This window comes from Schistocerca gregaria, chromosome X (assembly GCF_023897955.1).
Source record: "Schistocerca gregaria isolate iqSchGreg1 chromosome X, iqSchGreg1.2, whole genome shotgun sequence".
Classification (NCBI taxonomy): domain Eukaryota; kingdom Metazoa; phylum Arthropoda; class Insecta; order Orthoptera; family Acrididae; genus Schistocerca; species Schistocerca gregaria.
Genome location: NC_064931.1, coordinates 680,062,804 through 680,084,386, shown reverse-complemented (window position 1 = coordinate 680,084,386; position 21,583 = coordinate 680,062,804). Strand labels below are relative to the sequence as shown.

The following is a 21,583-nucleotide window of genomic DNA, read 5'->3' as shown; positions in this document are numbered from 1 at the left end:
TATAACACTAATTTCAGATTCCCCCCCTCAATTTCATTAATGCTGCACACATTTTTATTGATAGATATTCTGTGATTATGATAGATAATATTGTTGCATATTATTGTATTAGCAACCAGTCACATGTAGAACAAACCTAAATTTTTATCTCTTTTTCCCATGTTTGCAGAAAATGTGATTAATAGGGTTGTCTTTTTCTTTCAAGGCAAATACAATTAATATATTTGTGTTTACACATTGCTATTGTTGCATCATACTTTATTAATCTCATAAAATACATATTTGTATAATTTTATTCAGGTATTGGAGATACAAAAAATTTGTATCTCCAATATACCTTATGCTGATAACAGTAACTTAATATTAATACAGTACATTAATACTGTATAGATAGAGCTACTTGATAAATCTTATATGAAGGTTCATCTTGCACAATTTGTCAGTCCATCCTGTGTGTGTTATTCTGCTGAGTAGCAGCATTTTTTCCACAGAATGTCCTGCAGCCTTATTCTTTCTATGAGATACAGCTTTTTTGCTTAATTTATCATATGTTTTGGTTCACATTCTTCTATACTGTGTGTTCTGAGAAAATAATTGCAATCAGTGTGTGGAGGGCAAAAATTATCATTGTTTTTTTGTGCTGTAAGTGTAATGTGACTCATTAGGCAGGTGCTAGTCTATAGATCTACAGATCTTGGGTAAATCATCATTCAGTTCTAATGTTTTTACCTGTCATCTATTACTTCTTTCACTTCTGACAGTGTTCGTTAATATGGAAAATGTCAAGTTTCACTGTAGTTTGTAATCCATGTTAAACTGTAGGTCCCCATATAACTGACTGGGTCAATCAGTTCAAAGGTCAGAAGAAGGCAGTGGCATACACCTTCATCAGGACCATGCCTAGTAAAGCACTGTGTTGTTCAAACCAACCTTCAGGATGGTGACAGACAGCCCCTTGCGCATTTTTTTTTTTTTTTAAGCAAAATTGATTTGGCTTAAATAGTATTGAGTAGTTGTATAAGAAGATTATAAGTTTGTAAATATGTAAGTATCATTTATATCCTGTGAAAAAATATACATTTACAGAGAAAATAAACAGCCACTGATGACACCACAATTATGTTGAAACATGTTTGTGCAAATTTAGAATTTTCTTTTTGCTAAAAGGCAGATCTAGTCATGTGTGTGAAGAGGTTATTTAAACCATAACAAGTTTTGATACTTTCATACTGCTCTTCAGATAATCTACATACATTGTGGGTGCTTAATGCATACGGTACAGACTTCACTGCAATATACACTCCTGGAAATTGAAATAAGAACACCGTGAATTCATTGTCCCAGGAAGGGGAAACTTTATTGAAACATTCCTGGGGTCAGATACATCACATGATCACACTGACAGAACCACAGGCACATAGACACAGGCAACAGAGCATGCACAATGTCGGCACTAGTACAGTGTATATCCACCTTTCGCAGCAATGCAGGCTGCTATTCTCCCATGGAGACGATCGTAGAGATGCTGGATGTAGTCCTGTGGAACGGCTTGCCATGCCATTTCCACCTGGCGCTTCAGTTGGACCAGCGTTCGTGCTGGACGTGCAGACCACGTGAGACGACGCTTCATCCAGTCCCAAACATGCTCAATGGGTGACAGATCCGGAGATCTTGCTGGCCAGGGTAGTTGACTTACACCTTCTAGAGCACGTTGGGTGGCACGGGATACATGCGGACGTGCATTGTCCTGTTGGAACAGCAAGTTCCCTTGCCGGTCTAGGAATGGTAGAATGATGGGTTCGACGATGGTTTGGATGCACCGTGCACTATTCAGTGTCCCCTCGACGATCACCAGAGGTGTACGGCCAGTGTAGGAGATCGCTCCCCACACCATGATGCCGGGTGTTGGCCCTGTGTGCCTCGGTCGTATGCAGTCCTGATTGTGGCGCTCACCTGCACAGCACCAAACACGCATACGACCATCATTGTCACCAAGGCAGAAGCGACTCTCATCGCTGAAGACGACACGTCTCCATTCGTCCCTCCATTCACGCCAGTCGCGACACCACTGGAGGCGGGCTGCACGATGTTGGGACGTGAGCGGAAGACGGCCTAACGGTGTGCGGGACCGTAGCCCAGCTTCATGGAGACGGTTGCGAATGGTCCTCGCCGATACCCCAGGAGCAACAGTGTCCCTAATTTGCTGGGAAGTGGCAGTGCGGTACCCTACGGCACTGCGTAGGATCCTACGGTCTTGGCGTGCATCTGTGCGGTGCTGCGGTCCGGTCCCAGGTCGACGGGCACGTGCACCTTCCGCCGACCACTGGCGACAACATCGATGTACTGTGGAGACCTCACGCCCCACTTGTTGAGCAATTCGGCGGTACGTCCACTCGGCCTCCCGCATGCCCACTATACGCCCTCGCTCAAAGTCCGTCAACTGCACATACGGTTCACGTCCACGCTGTCGCGGCATGCTACCAGTGTTAAAGACTGCGATGGAGCTCTGTATGCCACGGCAAACTGGCTGACACTGACGGCGGCGGTGCACAAATGCTGCGCAGCTAGCGCCATTCGACGGCCAACACCGCGGTTCATGGTGTGTCCGCTGTGCCGTGCGTGTGATCATTGCTTGTACAGCCCTCTCGCAGTGTCCGGAGCAAGTATGGTGGGTCTGACACACCGGTGTCCATGTGTTCTTTTTTCCATTTCCAGGAGTGTACATTAGATTGATTGGGTAAGTTGCTAATTTTCAGTTAGGTGGCACATTTCAGTGTGAGCAGCATCAAATTGACATCAATTATAAACAGGCACAGCTTGCCTATGTTCTAAAGAGTGGTGCATCAGCTCCTGTATGTCAATAGTGTGCTACAAAAGGATAGTGTTGATTTTGGATCTCAATTTTTGTTAAAATATTTTCTGATGCTTTATAAATTTACTTCATCATGGAAACTACTATACTCTGAGTGACTTTATCAGTGCCATGGAGGTTCTTAAAATGTGAAACAAGTGGGCACAAGGAACTTCACCTAACTTCCTTTATGAAGCAGTTGTTTTCAGAGCCCTTGTAAACCTCGATTTGATAGGTTTTTTATAACTACTGAATGGACTCTTATTCCTTAGAAAGCTGCTTCAATTCACATTCATTGTGTTATAGGCTGATCTTGAACCTGGCGTATCATACATAAGAGGGCTGTGATATGTCTTTATTCATGTTGATACATGTTGTGGTACTGTTAGAAGAATTAATCACTATTAAAAGTGTACCAAAGAATAAATTCCCAGAGTTGAACATAATGTATTTTCCATGATAAGTATTTCTGTATGTCACTGTGAAACAGTAGAAGAGTTGAATTACCAATAAGTAGTACTCTTGTTGAAATAATCACTAAGTAAAATATTTTATGTATAAAATTAATGAAACAGTTGCGATAGCACAAGGAAATACATTTGACTCTATAAAAAGTGTGTAACAAGACATAAGAAAGAATTTCCACCTTTATATTACACCATCGCTTGAAGCTAAAGGCATGTTAAAACCATTCTGTGCACATAGTTTTAGGAGAAAACTGGAGTTATTCACCTAAACCGAAAGTGCTGTGGAAGAAAAGAGCAGAGAAACATTGCATTATTAACTGAAAATAAAGTTTGTGCTAGAAGGTTGCAGGAAAGCTCATGAGAGACCAACTTCATGTCCTCTTCAAAAATGCTATGAAAACTCCATGGTAGTAGTTTTCTTGCACTTTCTGGGGAAATATAATTCAGTCAGTGGGTAGCTTCTAACAGATTGTTATTCTGGTTTTTTTTTTTCTTTTTTTTTTTCCGAAAGGGGGCGGGGGGATGTGAAGGACTTAAATCATGTACAAGGTATGTGTCAAGAAAGTGACCGTATGTTTTGAAGCTAAAACCAAATAGAGTCCAAAATAAGGAACATTTGACATATCTAGTTTTGTAAGAGTTTAAGTGTGCAACATTCTATTAGAGCATATTTGTATCCTGTTTCTTATGGCAATAAAATTTGATTTGCTAAATATGAATGAGCTTTTTCAGCAGCTCTGGTGGACTGGTGGTGGATACATCTCTCTCTCTCTCTCTCTCTCTCTCTCTCCCTCCCTCCCTCCCTCCCTCCCTCCCTCCCTCCCCATCTCCATATACCCAATTATTTGCTGAACAAAAAATGCAGTGGGTTGTTTTGAGTTGTGAGAGTAAAACAAAAATGTGTTGGGTATAGTCTCCATCCTAACTAATGTCTAAAAGTGCATATTTATTGGTATGTATGACAGTATGTCTCCTTTCTTCTGTCACTTATTGATAATACACAAACTATTGTCATTAAAAATAGCATTGCCTGTGACAAACAGTAATTCCTTGGATGCTGTTTCACTTGGAGATTGTAGTGATGACTTGGAAATGCTTTGTCTGTACTAAAATACCACACTTTAATTATTTCACCAGATTTTTATTTGAATGGTGCAGTTGAAGATGTAATCATATTTCTGTGTACGAATTTAGAGTCTCTTGCACAATTTTCTTTTTTTTATTCCTCTCATTGCATCTAAATGAAGATATTGTTTTTATGGGACTATTTCTTTGATACTGATTTTGATACTTTTCTTGATAGGGTTGTGTTGTGCTATGGAAACCATCTGATACAGCAGCACTTTCCAATTATTTAATATTCAAAATCATGCAAGAAGCAGGCTTACCTCCAGGTGTAGTTAACTTTGTACCAGCTGTTGGACCAACATTTGGTGATGCAATAACTTCTCATCCAAATTTAGCTGCCATAAACTTCACTGGTTCTGCACGGTGAGTATTAACTCTTCATTTCTAAATTCAATTCATCTTCACAGTTGCTTGTTTTAAAACATTTGAATATAAAATTAAACTGTTACGTATGTAAGGAAATTGTGGGAGCACCTCTTTTTTTTGTATTTAGTATTAATTCCTGTTATTATAGAAAGATTAAGTAGTAAAGTTTTTGAATTTTTTTTTATTGCTTTGTGCACTTATTTGTTGCCAGAGTGAATGATTTACTAAATTAATTAATATTCTTAAAGGTCAGCTTATCAGAGTTGTTGAAAATGTTACAAGGAAATGCTCAGACTTGTCATGTTGAAACTTGCCCTGTCCCTTTTTCCATTCCTGATTAACCTTAGTTAAAATTCACGTGCTAAATTTCAGCTGCCAACATGAACTGGAATTCACAAAAACTGATCTTTTCCTTGCTTTCAGTGGGAACTAAGGGTTTGACACCCCTTGATTTCATTAGCTGTTGTTAACAGCGAATGTTGTGCCCATCTACATCGATACTCTGCAAATCACATTTAAATGCCTGTCAGAGGGTTCATCGAACCACCTTCACAATTCTCTATTATTCCAATCTTGCATAGCATGCGGAAAGAACGAGCACCTATATCTTTCCATACGAGCTCTGATTTCCCTTATTATATCATGGTGATCATTTCTCCCTATGTAGGCCGGTGTCAGCAAAATATTTTTGTCATTCGGAGGAGAAAGTTGGTGATTGGAATTTCATGAGAAGATTCCGGCGCAAAGAGAAACTCCTTTCTTTTAATGATGTCCAGACGAAATCCTGTACCATTTCTGTGACACTCTCTCCCATATTTTGCGATAGTGCAAAACATGCTGTCCTTCTTTGAACTTTTCCGATGTGCTCCATCAGTCCTATCTAGTAATAATCCCACACTGTGCAGCAGTATTCTAAAAGAGGACAGATAAGCGTAGTGTAGGCAGTCTCCTTAGTAGATCTGTTACATTTTGTAAGTGTCCTGCGAATAAAATGCAGTCTTTGGTTAGCCTTCCCCACAACATTTTCTATGTGTTCCTTCCAATTTAAGTTGTTTGTAATTGTAATTCCTAGGTATTTAGTTGAATTTACAGCCTTTATATTTTACTGATTTATCGTGTAACCGAAGTGTAACGGATTCCTTTTAGCACTCATGTGCATGACCTCACACTTTTCATTATTTAGGGTCAGCTGCCCATTTCCGCAACATTCAGATATCTTTTCTAAATCGTTCTGCAATTTGTTTTGATCTTCTGATGACTTTATTAGTTGATAAACGACAGCATCGTTTGCAAATAACCTAAATGGCTGCTCAGATTGTCTCCCAAATCATTTATATGGATAAGGAGCAGCAAGGGGCCTATAATACTACCTTGGGGGAATACCAGAAATCACTTCTGTTTTACTTGATGACTTTCTGTCAATTACCACAAACTGTGACCTCTCTGACACGAAATCACAAATCCAGTCACATAACTGTGATGGTATTCCATAAGCACGCAATTTCACTGCAAACCGCTTGAGTGGTACAGTGTCAAAAGACTTCCGGCAAACCAGAAATATGGAATCAATCTGAAATCCCTTGTCAATAGCACTCAAGACTTCATGTGAATAAAGAGCTAGTTGTGTTTCACAGGAACAATGTTTTCTAAACCTATGTTTAAATGTGAGTCAATAGACAGTTTTCTTCGAGGTAATTGATAATGTTTGAACACAATATATGTCCCAAAATCCTGTTGCATATCGACGTTAACGACATGGGCCTGTAATTTAGTGGATTACTCCTACTACCTTTCTTGAATATTGGTGTGACCTGTGCAACTTTCTAGTCTTTGGGTATGGATCTTTCCTCGAGTGAACAGTTGTATATGATTGTTAAGCATACTCCAAAAGGAACCTAATTGGTATACAGCCTGGACCAGAAGACTTGCTTTTATTATGTGATTTAAGTTGCTTCACTACTCTGAGGATATTTACTTCTACAGTACTCATGTTGGCAGCTCTTCTCGATTCGAATTCTTGAATATTTACTTAGTCTTCTTTTGTGAAGACATTTCAGAAGGCACTGTCTTCCATAGTATCTCCATTGTGGAAACTGTTATAAGCATCTCACATTGAAGTCCCCACTAAATTTGGAGCTTTTGTAATAGATCACCAGTTGTGGGAATTTTGCGTCTGTTTAAATTTGACATGTTTGTTTCATTGTTTCTGCAACAGTGTTCTAACCCGTTTTGTGTACCAACGAAGCACAGATCCATTGTTTGTTAATCTATTTGGTATAAATCTCTCAATTGCTGCTGATACTATTTCTTTGAATTCAAGCCACATCTGGTCTACACTTATATTATTAATTTGGAATGAGTGGATTTTGTCTGTCAGGAAGGCATCAATTTAATTTATATCTACTTTTTTGAATAGGTATATTTTTCACTTATTTTTGGAGGATTTGGGGATTACAATATTCAATCTCGCTACAAAAACCCTGTGTTCACTAATTCCTGTATCGGTTTTGATGCTCATTATTAACTCAGGATTATTTGTTGCTAAGAGGTCAAGTGTGTGTTCACAACTGTTTACTATTCACATGGGCTCATGAACTAACTGCTCGAAATAATTTTCAGAGAATGCGTTTAGCACAGTTTTGGATGATATTTTATGTGTACATATGGAATTAAACATATATTTTCACCAACATATTCAGGGTAAATTAAAGTCACCACCTACTATTATCGTATGAATCGGGTATATGTTTGAAATCAAACTCAAGTTTTCATTGAACCTTTCAGCAACTGTATCATCTGAATTGGGAGGTCAGTAAAAGGATCGTATTATTATTTTATTCTGATTGCCAACAATGACCTCTGCCCGTACTAACTCACAGGAAGTATCTACTTCAATTTCGCGACAAGTTAAACTACTTCTAACAGTAACAAATATGCCACCACCAACCGTGCCTATACTTTTGGAACACCATTAGGTTTTTCGCAAAAATTTTGGCTGAGCTTTAGCCAGTTTTCAGTGCCTGTAATGATTTGAGCATCAGTGCTTTCTATTAGCGCTTCGAGCTCTGGTACTTTACCAACACAGCTACGACAATTTACAACTGTTATATCAATGGTTCCTGTATCTACGTTCTTCCTGTGTTAAGCCTGCACCTTTGTGTTTTCCTGAGACCCTCTAACTTAAGAAACCACCCAATCCATGCCAAACAGCCCCCGCTACCCATGTAGCCACCTCCTGCATATAGTGAACACCTGACCTATTCAGCAGAACCCGAAACCCAACCACCCCTTGGCGCAAGTCAAGGAATCTGTAGCCTACACAGTCGCAGAACCGTCTGAGCCTCTGATTCCGCTATCGGTCCTGTTGACTATCTTGCGAATGGTTAGCTCTGCCTTCATCTTGCAAGCAAGACTGGCAGGCCTTACCACTTCTGTTAGTCGCTCGAAACCAGAGAGAATCTCTTCTAATCCAAAGTGACACACATCATTGGTACCGACTTGAACAACCATCTGCAGTTGGCTGCACTGTGCTCTTCATGGTATCCGGGAGGACCCTTCGCTCCTGGTTAGGAGCTCGTAAATGTCACAAAAGCGGTTACTTCTCTGTTGCTGTGTCTGTCTCGGTCAGCTACTACTTCCTGACTGCGTGACTAACACCAACAAGCGGTCAGTAGATATGAAACTTCCTGGCAGATTAAAACTGTGTGCCCGACCGAGACTCGAACTCGGGGCCTTTGCCTTTCGCGGGCAAGTGCTCTACCATCTGAGCTACCAAAGCACGACTCACGTCCAGTACTCACAGCTTTACTTCTGCCAGTATCTCGTTCTCCTACCTTCCAAACTTTACAGAAGCTCTTCTGCGAACCTTCTGTAAAGTTTGGAAGGTAGGAGACGAGATACTGGCAGAAGTAAAGCTGTGAGTACCGGGCGCGAGTCGTGCTTCGGTAGCTCAGATGGTAGAAAGGCAAAGGTCCCGAGTTCAAGTCTCGGTCGGGCACACAAGCGGTCAGTAGTTTACAAAACCAACAAACAAATGACTATCGACGTGCACTACGGAAATCTACTCTAGACCCTGACGAACATGCAGGAACTGTCAAATAATTCAAAAACCTAACTACAGAAGCTCATGATCGAGGAAGTGTGGCCACATCCTGATGTGTTTTAATTTCTCATTGTTCTCATTTCTGCTACTTCTCATTACCTTTGTCTTTCTTCAGTTTGGCCTCGATCCATATTTTGTAGTGATTGACTGTGCATTCCATTCAGCAGATCCTGTAATTCTTCTTCAGTTTCACTGAGGATAGAAATGTCTTCAGCAAATCTTGTCATTGATATCTTTTCACCTTGAATTTTAATTCCACTCTTGAACCTTTCTTTTATTTCAGTCATTGCTTCTTCAATGTATAGATAGAACAGTAGGGGCGAAAGAGTACATCCCTGTCTTAGACCCATTTTAACCCAAGCAGTTTGTGCTGGGCCTTCTACTCTTGGTTCTTGTACATATTGAATATTACCCGTCTTTCCCTATAGCTTACCCCTTTTATATTTCTCAGAATTTCAAACATCTTGCACCATTTTACATTGTCAAATGCTTTTTCCAGGTTCACAAATGCTATGAAGATGTCTTAATTCTCTTTTCCATTCTTCTGTATATTACTCTTGTCAGCAACTTGGCTACATGAGGTGTCGAGCTGACTGTGCAATAATTCTCGCACTTGTCGGCTGTTGCAATCGTAGGAATTGTGTAGATGATGTTTTTCTAATAGTCAGGTGGTATACTGGACTCGTACATTCTACACACCAGTGTGAATAGTTGTTTTGTTGCCACTTCCTGCAGTGATTTTAGAAATTCTGATTGAATGTTATCTATCCATTTTGCATTTCCTAATTTTGTCTTCAGGAGCTCTTTTAAGTTCTGATTCTAGTACTGGACCTCATCTCTCTTCTATATTGACCTCTGTTTCTTCTTCTGCCATTTCATCAGACAAGTCCTCACCCATCTTCAATGTATTCTTTCCACCTATTCATTCTCTCCTCTGAATTTAACAATGGTATTCCCATTGCACTCTTAATGTTACTGCCATTGCTTTTAGTTACAGTAAAGGTGGTTTTGACTTTTCTATATGCTAACTCAGTCCTCCCAACAGTCATTTCATTTTTGATTTTTTTCACGTTTTCATGCAGCCATTTCACTTTACCTTCCCTGCAATTTGTATTTATTTCATTCCCAATTTACTTTTATTTCTGTATTTTTGAATTTCCCTGAGCATTTTTTGTACTTCCGTCTTTCACCGATCAAGTGAAGTGATAGTGCACATTTAATTATCTGTTATTTTTTAAAGAAACACCAAGAACTAAAATTACCTTATCATGCAAAGAGAAAGCAGTGGTGTGCTGAGTGAGTGAAAGCAGTAATAAATGAATATGTAAGAGTATTGCTCGAAAGGAATTTTGCCGTGACTGTTCAGAACATGAATTGTATAGATGGAAAAATTAAGTTACAAAATGAGATAAGAGTCAATCGGACTTGAAGTCAGAAAAAGTCGTTTAGTTCCAACTATACCATCTTGTACAACATGACTTTCATCAAAGCTGAAAGGACACACACACACACACACACACACACACACACACACACACACACACACACAGAGAGAGAGAGAGAGAGAGAGAGAGAGAGAGAGAGAGAGAGAGAGAGAGAGAGAAATGTCTGTAATCAGTGTGGATGGTTCATTGTTATCGGTGCAATATGTTTGTCTTCAACTGTGACAATATTATCAAATTGCAGTTGCTAATACAGTATCAGTTTGCCTCTCCTTGGTTTCAAAATGTGATTAAGCATGTGTGGCACTCCTTAAATTACACCAGTATTAGGTTGACTTCATTCCTGATCGTGGCCCAGCTTTGTCTAAAAATGACTGACTGTGATTCTCAGGACTGTCAAATTTTATCCTTAATTGTATGCTCATTGTGCACAAAAAATATAAATTTGGGACATTGCATCAATATTTCACATTTTTACAATAGTTACACAGAATAAAATTAATGTGGACACGCTAGCAACCATCTATGTATTTTTTCATTCTCCAAACCAGTTTAGAAGGAACTTTGTGGAAAAAACATGAGTTAGTTAGTTAGTTATATTACTTGTTCCATGGATCATGAACACGATTCTTTCGTAATGATGTGGAACGTGTCAAAGTACAAAAGATTCATTTATCCCAAATAATCTTTGTTAGTCTTATATATGGTACAATTGTTAATACTTACTGTATTTCTTTAGCCTATGTCTCTTCATGGATATTAAGTATATTAAGATCACTTTCAATTGGCAATTCGGCTGTAGCCTCACAAGCCAGTAGAAGCACTGACAAGAGAACACTGCATTGCACAGCATGAGAATTCAGGGCAGTACATCAGGCAGCTGCAAGTGTGAAAACTATGCAAAAAATGTCACATTTAATAATTGTTTTGCAGTTGCTTCATGTTCATATTGGCAGCTGAAATTTAGAATGTGGTTTTCAACTGATGTTAACTACCAATGGGGAAAAAAACAAAAAACAAACAAAAAAAAAAAAACAGGGCATATTTCGATGCAAGTCTGTCCACTTCTATGTTAGAACCTTCTCTTAGATTATTATTATTATTTTAATTGTATTTTTTGTCATCACACTTCTCATTAAAAACATTTTTGTTGGAATGATGTAATGGAATTTGGTAGGTACATGTTTTTTAAGTATGTATGTGTTAGCAAACAGTTGTGATTTGTACACCTGTACTCTGCAGACCATTGTGAAATGCATGTCAGAGAGTACGTCTCATTGTACAAGTTATTAGGACTTCTCCCATTCCATTCATGTATGAAATGCAGGAAGAATGGTTACTTAAATGCCTCTTTGTGTGCTGTAATAAGTCTAATCTTATTTCCTCAAGTCCTATGGGAACAATCCATGGGGGATTGTAAAATATTCCTAGATTCATCACTTAAAGTTGGTTCTGGAACTTTCTAAATAGGATCACACAGGATAGTTTTTGCTTATCTTCGAGCATCTACCAGTTCAGTTCTTTCAGCATCTTTGTAACACTCTCTCATGGGTCGAACAAACCAGTGACCATTCATGGTGTCCTTTTTTTGTATCCATTCAATATTATTTGGCAGTCCTATGTGGTATGGGTCTCACACAATTAAGGGAATCCTGTCATGAGAGTATTTCCTATGGTTGACCAAACTAATGTTGATACACATTTCTCAAAAACGGTTTTCTCAAATCAAGCAACATTTGCAACCTGCATAAGTTATCATATCTTCTTCAAAGTGCATTACTTATATGACAGTAGCTTTGTTATCATAGTAAAAATTGAAATTATTATTTTTTAATATATAAATGTGGGTCACACATTTTATTTGATTGCAATAATTTGAGAACATTTAAATGAAAGATTTAATAAATTTCTGTACAAAGTTTCATTGACATAGATGTATTACGGTATTTACCCAATTGTAAGACAAGGTTTTTTTTCCTGTATTCATTATTAAAAAAATACAGGGTCATCTTATATTCACAGATTAAACACTACACGCCGGAAGCGGCTACAAGGGTAGCGGAGTACGTGTGGAGTGCACATGTGGGTTTTTTAGGTTAGAGAATTCCCTCCCTAGGCCCGACAAGACGCCTCCTGAGACGCGGCGAGGTAGGAGTGGGCAATTAATAAACGGTCACAGTGCCCATATAGTACTAGGGACAGAAAGTTGGCTGAAACCAGACGTAAACAGTAATGAAATCCTAAACTCAGATTGGAATGTATACCGCAGAGACAGGCTGGACAGTGAAGGGGGAGACGTGTTTATAGCGATACGAAGTGCAATAGTATCGAAGGAAATTGACGGAGATCCGAAATGTGAAATAATTTGGGTGAAGGTCACGGTTAAAGCAGGCTCAGACATGGTAATTGGATGTCTGTATAGGCCCCCTGGCTCAGCAGCTGTTGTGGCTGAGCACCTGAAGGATACTTCGGGAAATATTTCGAGTAGATTTCCCCACCATGTTATAGTTCTGGGTGGAGATTTTAATTTGCTGGATATAGACTGGGAGACTCAAACGTTCATAATGGGTGGCAGGGACAAAGAATCCAGTGAAGTTTTTTATAAGTGCTTTATCTGAAAACTACCTTGAGCAGTTAAACAGAGAACCGACTCGTGGCGATAACATATTAGACCTTCTTGTAACAAACAGACCCGAACTATTTGAAACAGTTAACGCAGTACAGGGAATCAGCGATCATAAAGCTGTTACTGCAGTGACGATTTAAGCCGTAAATAGAAATATTAGAAAAAGGTAGGAAGATTTTTCTGTTTAGCAAAAGTGACAAAAAGCAGATTACAGAGTACCTGACGGCTCAACACAAAAGTTTTGTATCAAGTATAGATAGTGTTGAAGATCAGTGGACAAAGTTCAAAACCATCGTACAATATGCGTTAGATGAGTATGTGCCAAGCAAGACTGCAAGCGATGGAAAAGAGCCACCGTGGTACAACGACCAAGTTAGAAAGCTGCTGTGGAAGCAAAGGGAACTTCACAGCAAACATGAACATAGCCAAAGCCTTGCAGACAAACAAAAATTACGCGAAGTGAAATGTAGTGTGAGGGGGGCTATGCGAGAGGTGTTCAATGAATTTGAAAGTAACGTTCTATGTACTGACTTGGCAGAAAATCCTAAGAAATTTTGGTCTTATGTCAAAGTGGTTGGTGGATCAAAACAAAATGTCCAGACACTCTGAGCAAAATGGTACTGAAACAGAGGATGACAGACTAAAGGCCGAAATACTAAATGTCTTTTTCGAAAGCTGTTTCACAGAGGAAGACTGTACTGTAGTTCCTTCTCTAGATTGTCGTACAGATGACAAAATGGTAGATATCGAAATAGACGACAGAGGGATAGAGAAACAATTAAAATCACTCAAAAGAGGAAAGGCCCCTGGACCTTATGGGATGCCAGTTCGCTTTTACACAGAGTATGCAAAGGAACTTGCCCCCCCCCCCCCCCCCTTCTTGCAGCGGTGTACTGTAGGTCTCTAGAAGAGCATAGCGTTCCAAAGGATTGGAAAAGGGCACAGGTCATCCCCGTTTTCAAGAAGGGACGTCGAACAGATGTGCAGAACTATAGATCTATATCTCTAATGTCGATCAGTTGGAGAATTTTGGAATACGTATTATGTTGGAGTACAATGACTTTTCCGGAGACTAGAAATCTACTCTGTAGGAATCAGCATGGGTTTCGAAAAAGATGGTTGTGTGAAACCCAGCTTGCGCTATTCGTCCACGAGACTCAGAGGGCCATAGACATGGGTTCACAGGTAGGTGCCGTGTTTCTTGACTTCCGCAAGGCGTTCGATACAGTTCCCCCCAGTCATTTAATGAACAAAGTAAGAGCATATGGACTATCAGTCCAATTGTGTGATTGGATTGAAGAGTTCCTAGATAACAGAACCCAGCATGTCATTCTCAATAGAGAGAAGTCTTCCAAAGTAAGTGATTTCAGGTGTGCCACAGGGGAGTGTTGTAGGACCGTTCCTATTCACAATATACATAAATGACCTTGTGGATGACATCGGAAGTTCACTGAGGCTTTTTGCAGATGATGCTGTGGTGTATCGAGAGGTTGTAACAATGGAAAATTGTACTGAAATGCAGGAGGATCTGCAGCGAATTGACGCATGGTGCAGGGAATGGCAATTGAATCTCAATGTAGGCAAGTGTAATGTGATGCGAATACATAGAAAGAAGGATCCTTTACCATTTAGCTACAATATAGCAGGTAAGCAACTGGAAGCAGTAAATTCCATAAATTATCTGGAAGTAGGCATTAGGAGTGATTTAAAATGGAATGACCATATAAAATTAATCTTCGGTAAAGCAGATGCCAGACTGAGATTTATTGGAAGAATCTTAAGGAAATGCAATCCTAATGCAATCCTAAAACTCCAGTGGAAGACTGTAGGAGAGACACTCAGTAACTTGGTACAGGCTTTTGTTAAAATTTCGAGAACATACCTTCAACGAAGAGTCAAGCAGTATATTGTTCCCTCCTACGTATATCTCGCGAAGAGACCATGAGGATAAAATCAGAGAGATTAGAGCCCACAAAGAAGCATACCGACAATCCTTCTTTCCACGAACAATACGAGACTGGAATAGAAGGGAGAACCGATAGAGGTACTCGAGGTACCCTGCAAATTAATGTAAATCATTTCATTTTGTTTATTTTATTTCTCCTTGTCTTGTCAAAACGTAGACAACCAATAAAAGGTATAAATTTAGAATAGATATAATATTAACTGTTTTGGTGGATACATAATGTCAATAAAACAGTTTGCAATTTTGATTAGTCAGAATACGTTTAAAAAATTCCTCAAGAAGTCTCTTGAAAAAGAGAAGGTTGTCTTAAAATCAGAGTCATCATATACTCAGGTAAATATGGTAGTTTTGGAGAAAATATAACTGAAAATATAACACTTACGAGAAAATACATTTAATGTCATTGATACAATGTGTTCAACTTACATTCAGTGTTAAAACTCGCCAGATCCGTAGCTGTCATTGTTGTGGGTTTCTGTATCCTCCAACTTATATTCAGAGGCCCTCTTTTGAATTTTACCCTTTTGTCATCTGTAGGGTACTTTTCGCAGCCTCCTGCACCCTCAGCTGATCAATTGACAGTAACACTTCCTTTGTGTTCACCAAATGTTCTGTCTCCATATAAGTGAAAATTTTCAGCCTGCTGACATGACCCATCATTGAAACACAACACTGCATCCATAACACCAGTCTTTAGGTGTTTGAGGCCCATACATACTGTTATTGAGACTTCTGTTGGGGATTGGAGTTCTCACATTTGCATTTAGCAAGCAAGCAAGTTTTTGCTAGCAAAGTCCCTATTGTTATGGTTGGCAGGAGAGCCTCTTTTTCTAAAGGAGGCCGAAATGCACGCGTCTCAGCTGACGCAGGCTGGCGTGAGGTCTGGAACATGACAAGGGAATTAGAATTGAGAAAAACGGACGTAGCTGATGGAATACTTAACTTTAATCCATTAACGACGAACATCACTATTTATGGTACATGATTCACAATATCAATAGTATGGATACTGGCTCTTTGCTAGGTCTTAGCAAATAACGTAGCTGAAGGCTATGCTAACTATCGTCTCGGCCAACGAGAGCGTAGAAGTCAGTGAATCATCGCTAGCAAAGTCGGCTGTAACTGGGGCGAGTGCTAGGAAGTCTCTCTAGACCTGCTGTGTGGCGGCGCTCAGTCTGCAATCACTGATAGTATACGTCAGACCCGCGTGTCGCCACTAATGGACTGCGGCCGATTTAAAGGCTACCACCTAGCAAGTGTGGTGTCTGGCGGTGACACCGTATTCCTCCCCCGCAAATCGGTGTACGGTTGTGGCATCCGCCCGCCGTGGGGAGGACTGCATGTTGACGTATGCGACGAGGTGGGGAGCCTAACAACAGGCGAGGCTGTGCCACCCGCACCCTGCCATTCGGACCGCAGGGAGCTAGGGAACGCCTGAAAACCTGCTACAGGGTGCACGCCAACATGCCGTGTATGCGCCCGTAGAGAGACAGGAGGGGCCGAAGGGTCGACCTCCATCGAGCCGGGGCACCCGACGGGCGAAGACAACATATGGTCCGGATCGGACAAGAGTTCCATGTCGGAGGACAACTGGTCCCGGGAAGCGATCGGTGGCGCGTGACTCAGGGAGGCGCCTGACGGCTGCAGCGGTGCGTCTACTGCGGGCATCGCCAGCGGGAGAACAGGTGGCGGCGGCGGTAGCAGTGGCAGCGGTGCATCGCCATGGGGCAAAATGGAAGGCAGCGTCGGTAACACCTGGGGCTGAGCGAGCCAGTAGATGGGTCCCCGGGGCGCTGACCGGACGGCACCGACGCTGAAAGCAGACGGCGAGCGGCAGATCCCGTGCAACGACAGAGGCGCAGCTGATTGAGATTCCGACGCACCTCACCAGAGGCCCCCAAAACCAGATACAGAGCGCGTCTGAGGCAGCGAAGAATGCGCCCTTCGAGCTAACACCGTGAACCTCGATAGTGGCGATAGTAGACAATGTCGCCTGGAGCAAAAGCAGGTGTCTGCCACTGCACAGGAACCTGATGCGGCGGATGGAGCAAAGACATCAAGGTTCAATGAGGGCGACCATGGAGCAACTCAGCTGGCGAGCGACGATCTCAGGGCTGAGAGCAATAAGAGGACAAACAGAGCAATAACGCGTCCTCCCGAGAATGCGACTCTTTCAACTTCAACATCTGTGACTTGTAAGTCCTGACCAATTGCTCAGCGGCACCGTTTGACTGCGGCGAAAACGGCACGGACGTCAGATGTTGAATACCACTGGCCTCGCAGAATGACTGAAATTCTGCGGACGTGAATTGTGGGCCATTGTCGGAAACAATAGTCTGTGGAAGACCTTCAATGCAAAAGATAGCGGATAATGCTTGGATGGTGGCAGATGACATTGTGGAAGACATCCGGACAACAAAAGGAAAATTACTGAATGAATCTACCACAACCAACCATCGAGCATTCCAGAATGGACCAGCAAAATCGATGTGTAAGCACTGCCAAGGGGAAGTGGCTTTTGGCCATGCAAAAATTTCCGCGGTGGTGCTGATTGTTGTTTGGGATACACCATGCAAGAAGAGCACATATTCATAATCGCGGCATCGATTCCGAACCAAGTACAGTGCTGACGAGCTAGTTGTTTTGTTCTCACTAAACCCCAATGTCCTTGGTGGAGAAGCTGTAAGACAGAGGACTGTAATGAACATGGGACCACGACCCTGGACTGATCATTATCAGAACGCAACAGCAAAACACCACGTCGTACAAAAAGTCTCTCCTTGTGAGCAAAAAATCGGTGAACCAACGGGTCCCTGATCCGTGACTGAGACAAGGGCCATTGCGTAGCAACAAAACGCAGAATGGGCGCAAGGACAGGGTCGGCAGCTGTGTCTGTAGCTACACGACGAAAATCAATCGGAAACGAATCGACCACGTCATCGGTTTCCTTATCAATGAACATGCAAGCAAGTTCGGAGGAATCGAATGCCCTATCCTCAGCAACAGGCAAGCAGGACAACGCATCGGCGTTTCTGAGCTTAGCAGTGGACCGATACAAGATATCGTTGCGGTACTGCAAGACGAAAATAGACCAGCGAATGAATTTCTGAACTGTACGTGGAGGTACAGGCTTGGTCGGATGAAAAAGCGATGTCAAAGATTTGTGGTCTGTGATTATGGTAAAGTGATGACCATACAAGAAATCATGAAACTTTGTAACACCAAATACGAGAGCCAACGCTTGTTTCTCGATCTGTGAATAAGTTCTTTGCACAGACGAGAGCAATGTGGACGCAAAGGCAATAGGCCGATCGTGCGATCCATCTTTGTGCGCAAGTACAGCACCGATCCCGAAATCCGATGCTTCCACCATCAATAAGAGGGGCTTCTGGGGATCGAATGGCGTAAGGCAAGTATTGGAAAGCAACGCCGATTTCATCTGGCGAAAGGCACATTCGCATTCCGTCGTCCAGACGAACGGAACACCTTTACGGCGTAAGCGATGAAGCGGAGCTGAAATGAAAGAGGCATGCGGAACATATTTGTTATAGTAATTTATTTTTCCCAGCACACTGTGTAGCTGCTTCAAATTCTGCGGCGAAGGCAAGTCTTGTATGGCACGAAGGCGCGTGGGACTGGGATGTATGCCTTGGGCATTGAGTACATGTCCCAAGTATGGCAAGTCCCGAGCAAAAAAACACACATTTGTCCTTCCGCAAGCGAACACCATTTTGTCGCAAGACCTGAAATAATGTTCTGAGATTGGCCAAATGTTCTTCATCCGTCTTTCCGGAGATGACAATATCGTCCAGATAATTAGCTGCAGTAGGGACCGATGCACAAACAGTTTGTAGATATTGCTGAAACAATGCAGGGGTGGATGCACACCCGAATGGCAGTCGTTTGAATCTATACAAACCAAGATGCGTGTTAACCACCAAAACGCGCTGGGATTCTTTGTCCACCGGTATTTGCAAGTACGCATCTGCTAGGTCCAACTTCGAAAAATATTTACCCAGGCACAGTTTGTCAAAAAGATCTTCCGGGCGGGGTAAAGGAAAAGTTGCAATCACTAGTTGTGGATTCACTGTTGCCTTGAAGTCTACACAAAGTCTCAATTTTCCGGAAGGTTTTGGCAAAATTACTAAGGGTGATGCCCAGAGAGAAGCCTGCACACGTTCAATTACACCTTGCGATTCCAAATTGTGTAATGTTTTTGTGACCTCATCATGCAATGCATGGGGAACATTGCGCGCTCTGAAAAATTTCGGTTGCACGTTGACTTTCAGTTCCAAATCGGCTTTATAGTTCTGAGTGCAACTGAGGCCCGGTGCAAAAATGTCTGCAAATTCTTCACAGAGATGAGAAACACTGTCTGAAGGCACAGTCTGGTTCACTGATAGGACCTGATTTACTATAGACAAGTTAAACAACTGAAATAAATCGAAACCAAACAAGTTCACTGCAGAAGAAGAACGAATTACGTAAAATGACACAAGTTTTGTTTGTCCTTTGTATGTTGCAAGAAGCCTGCACTGTCCTAACACAGAGATATGTTGCCCTGAATAGTTGCTTAACTTAACATTTGCGGCACGCAACGGAGGTGTGCACAGCAGTTTGTAAGTGTCTTGATTGATCAGTGAAACTGCAGCTCCTGTATCGAGCTGGAAAGGTATCACTTTGCCGTTAATGTCCAAGTCTACAAAAAGTTTATTGTCCTGTTGACGACAAGAACGACTGTCTCGTTCAACGTGAACCGACACTGGTACATAATCACTTGCGACTTGATGGGAGTTGCGGCAATGTCGACGCACACTATTTTTGGGACGAACACAGTCACTGTTAGAGAGAGTGGCACTGGGCGGAGTGGTATGAACTTCATGAATTTCCATGGGCGAAGTTTCGCGAGCCTGAGTATCCTTGGTTCGATTCCGATTCTGGCGCGAAGCAAAGGGCCTGGAATGGTTTTGAGTTTCCAACCTGAGCTTTTTCTGGCAAACACTCTGAATATGTCCTTTTTTATTACAATAAAAGCAAATAGCTTGGCGTGATGGGCAATTCTCACGCGAATGTTTAGTAGCACACCGCGGGCATGATTTGATCACTTCATTTGCTTGCCGGCGCGGTACACGTGGCTGAGAGCCTGGTGGCAGCGGCGCGACCGGGCGCGAGGACTCTTCACTGCTCCGTGCAGCTCGCCCGGCGGGCCGGTTAACCTTACACACTGCTGGCGAAGTTTCAAATGAATCCTGAGCAAAGTCAAGTGTGTCCTGCCGATCCAATATGTCCATCACTTGTTGAAGGGAGGGATTTACTAGTTTCAAAATCTGTTCCCTTATAGAAACATCAGAAACGTTCTGTGCAATTGCATCATGTACCATAGTATCTGAATAAGGGAGTCCACATTGACACTCAAAAGCACAATCCCGAGAAAGGCCTTGCAAGGTTGCAACCCACTCCCGATGAGTCTGACCTGCCGTACGTTTTGTACAAAAGAAGGTATACCTTTTCGCAACTACATTGACAGATTCTTTGAAATATGCATCTAATGCAGACAAAATTTCTTCGTAGGACAGAGTTGCTACGTCGCGTCGGGGAAATAATTTGACTATCACACGGTACGTGGTCACCCCGACGGATGAAAGCAGAAAAGGCTGCCGCTCGTTACCTTGAATTCTGTAGGTGGCGAGATGGAATCCAAATTTGCATGACCACTCCGTCCAGCTTTCCAGTGCAGCATCAAAAGATCGAAAAGTTGGTGCAACAGCGTGTTGTGGCTGCGTTAGCGGTGAAGCGGCTGCTGCCGCATCATTTTGCATCGCACGTTGACCCTGGACGAGCTGTCCAAGGGCATCCAGTAAGGCCTGTGTCTGCTGATTCTGCAAGCGATAAAATTCGGACAGTATATCTGGAGATTGTGGCGAAGCCATTACACAAGTAAATCAGGGCAATTTAGATAAGAACACTTTTACTCTCGTCACCAATGTTGTGGTTGGCAGGAGAGCCAACCGTATGGTTAAAGGAGGCCGATATGCACGCGTTTTAGCTCACGCAGGCTGGCGTGAGGTCTGGAACATGACAAGGGAATTAGAATTGAGAAAAACGGACGTAACTGGTGGAATACTTAACTTTAATCCATTAATGACGTACGCCGCTATTTATGGTACATGATTCACAATATCAATAGTACGGATACTGGCGCCTTGCTAGGTCGTAGCAAATAACGTAGCTGAAGGCTATGCTAACTCTCATCTCGGCGAATGAGAGCATAGAAGTCAGTGAACCATTGCTAGCAAAGTCGGCTGTAACTGGGGAGAGTGCTAGGAAGTGTCTCTAGACCTGCCGTGTGACGGCGCTCGGTCTGCAATCACTGATAGTGGCGACACGCGGGTCCGACGTATACTAATGGACCGCGGCCGATTTAAAGGCTACCACCTAGCAAGTGTGGTGTCTGGTGGTGACACCACACCTATAGTTAGGTTTTATAGCACATCTGCTTTTGAGATTGATGGAGGTGATTGTGTCTATATACACCATCAGTTACACTAGCTCTCTGATACTTACAAAATGTCTCATGGCCCTTTGGGTAGGGAGAATGACAAGGGTCCTCATATTTAACAGTTCTGCGAAAGAAT

General features: G+C 42.0%; 1 protein-coding gene across 1 annotated transcript in view; it reads left to right on the top strand.

Moving 5' to 3' along the window:
* The window catches only part of LOC126299043 (delta-1-pyrroline-5-carboxylate dehydrogenase, mitochondrial), a 117,776-nt gene that overhangs the window by 32,440 nt on the left and 63,753 nt on the right, over positions 1–21,583 (top strand). The window contains exon 7 of the mRNA XM_049990696.1: positions 4,622–4,809. Coding sequence (XP_049846653.1) covers positions 4,622–4,809 — 188 coding nt within the window. The remainder of the gene's footprint in view (positions 1–4,621; positions 4,810–21,583) is intronic.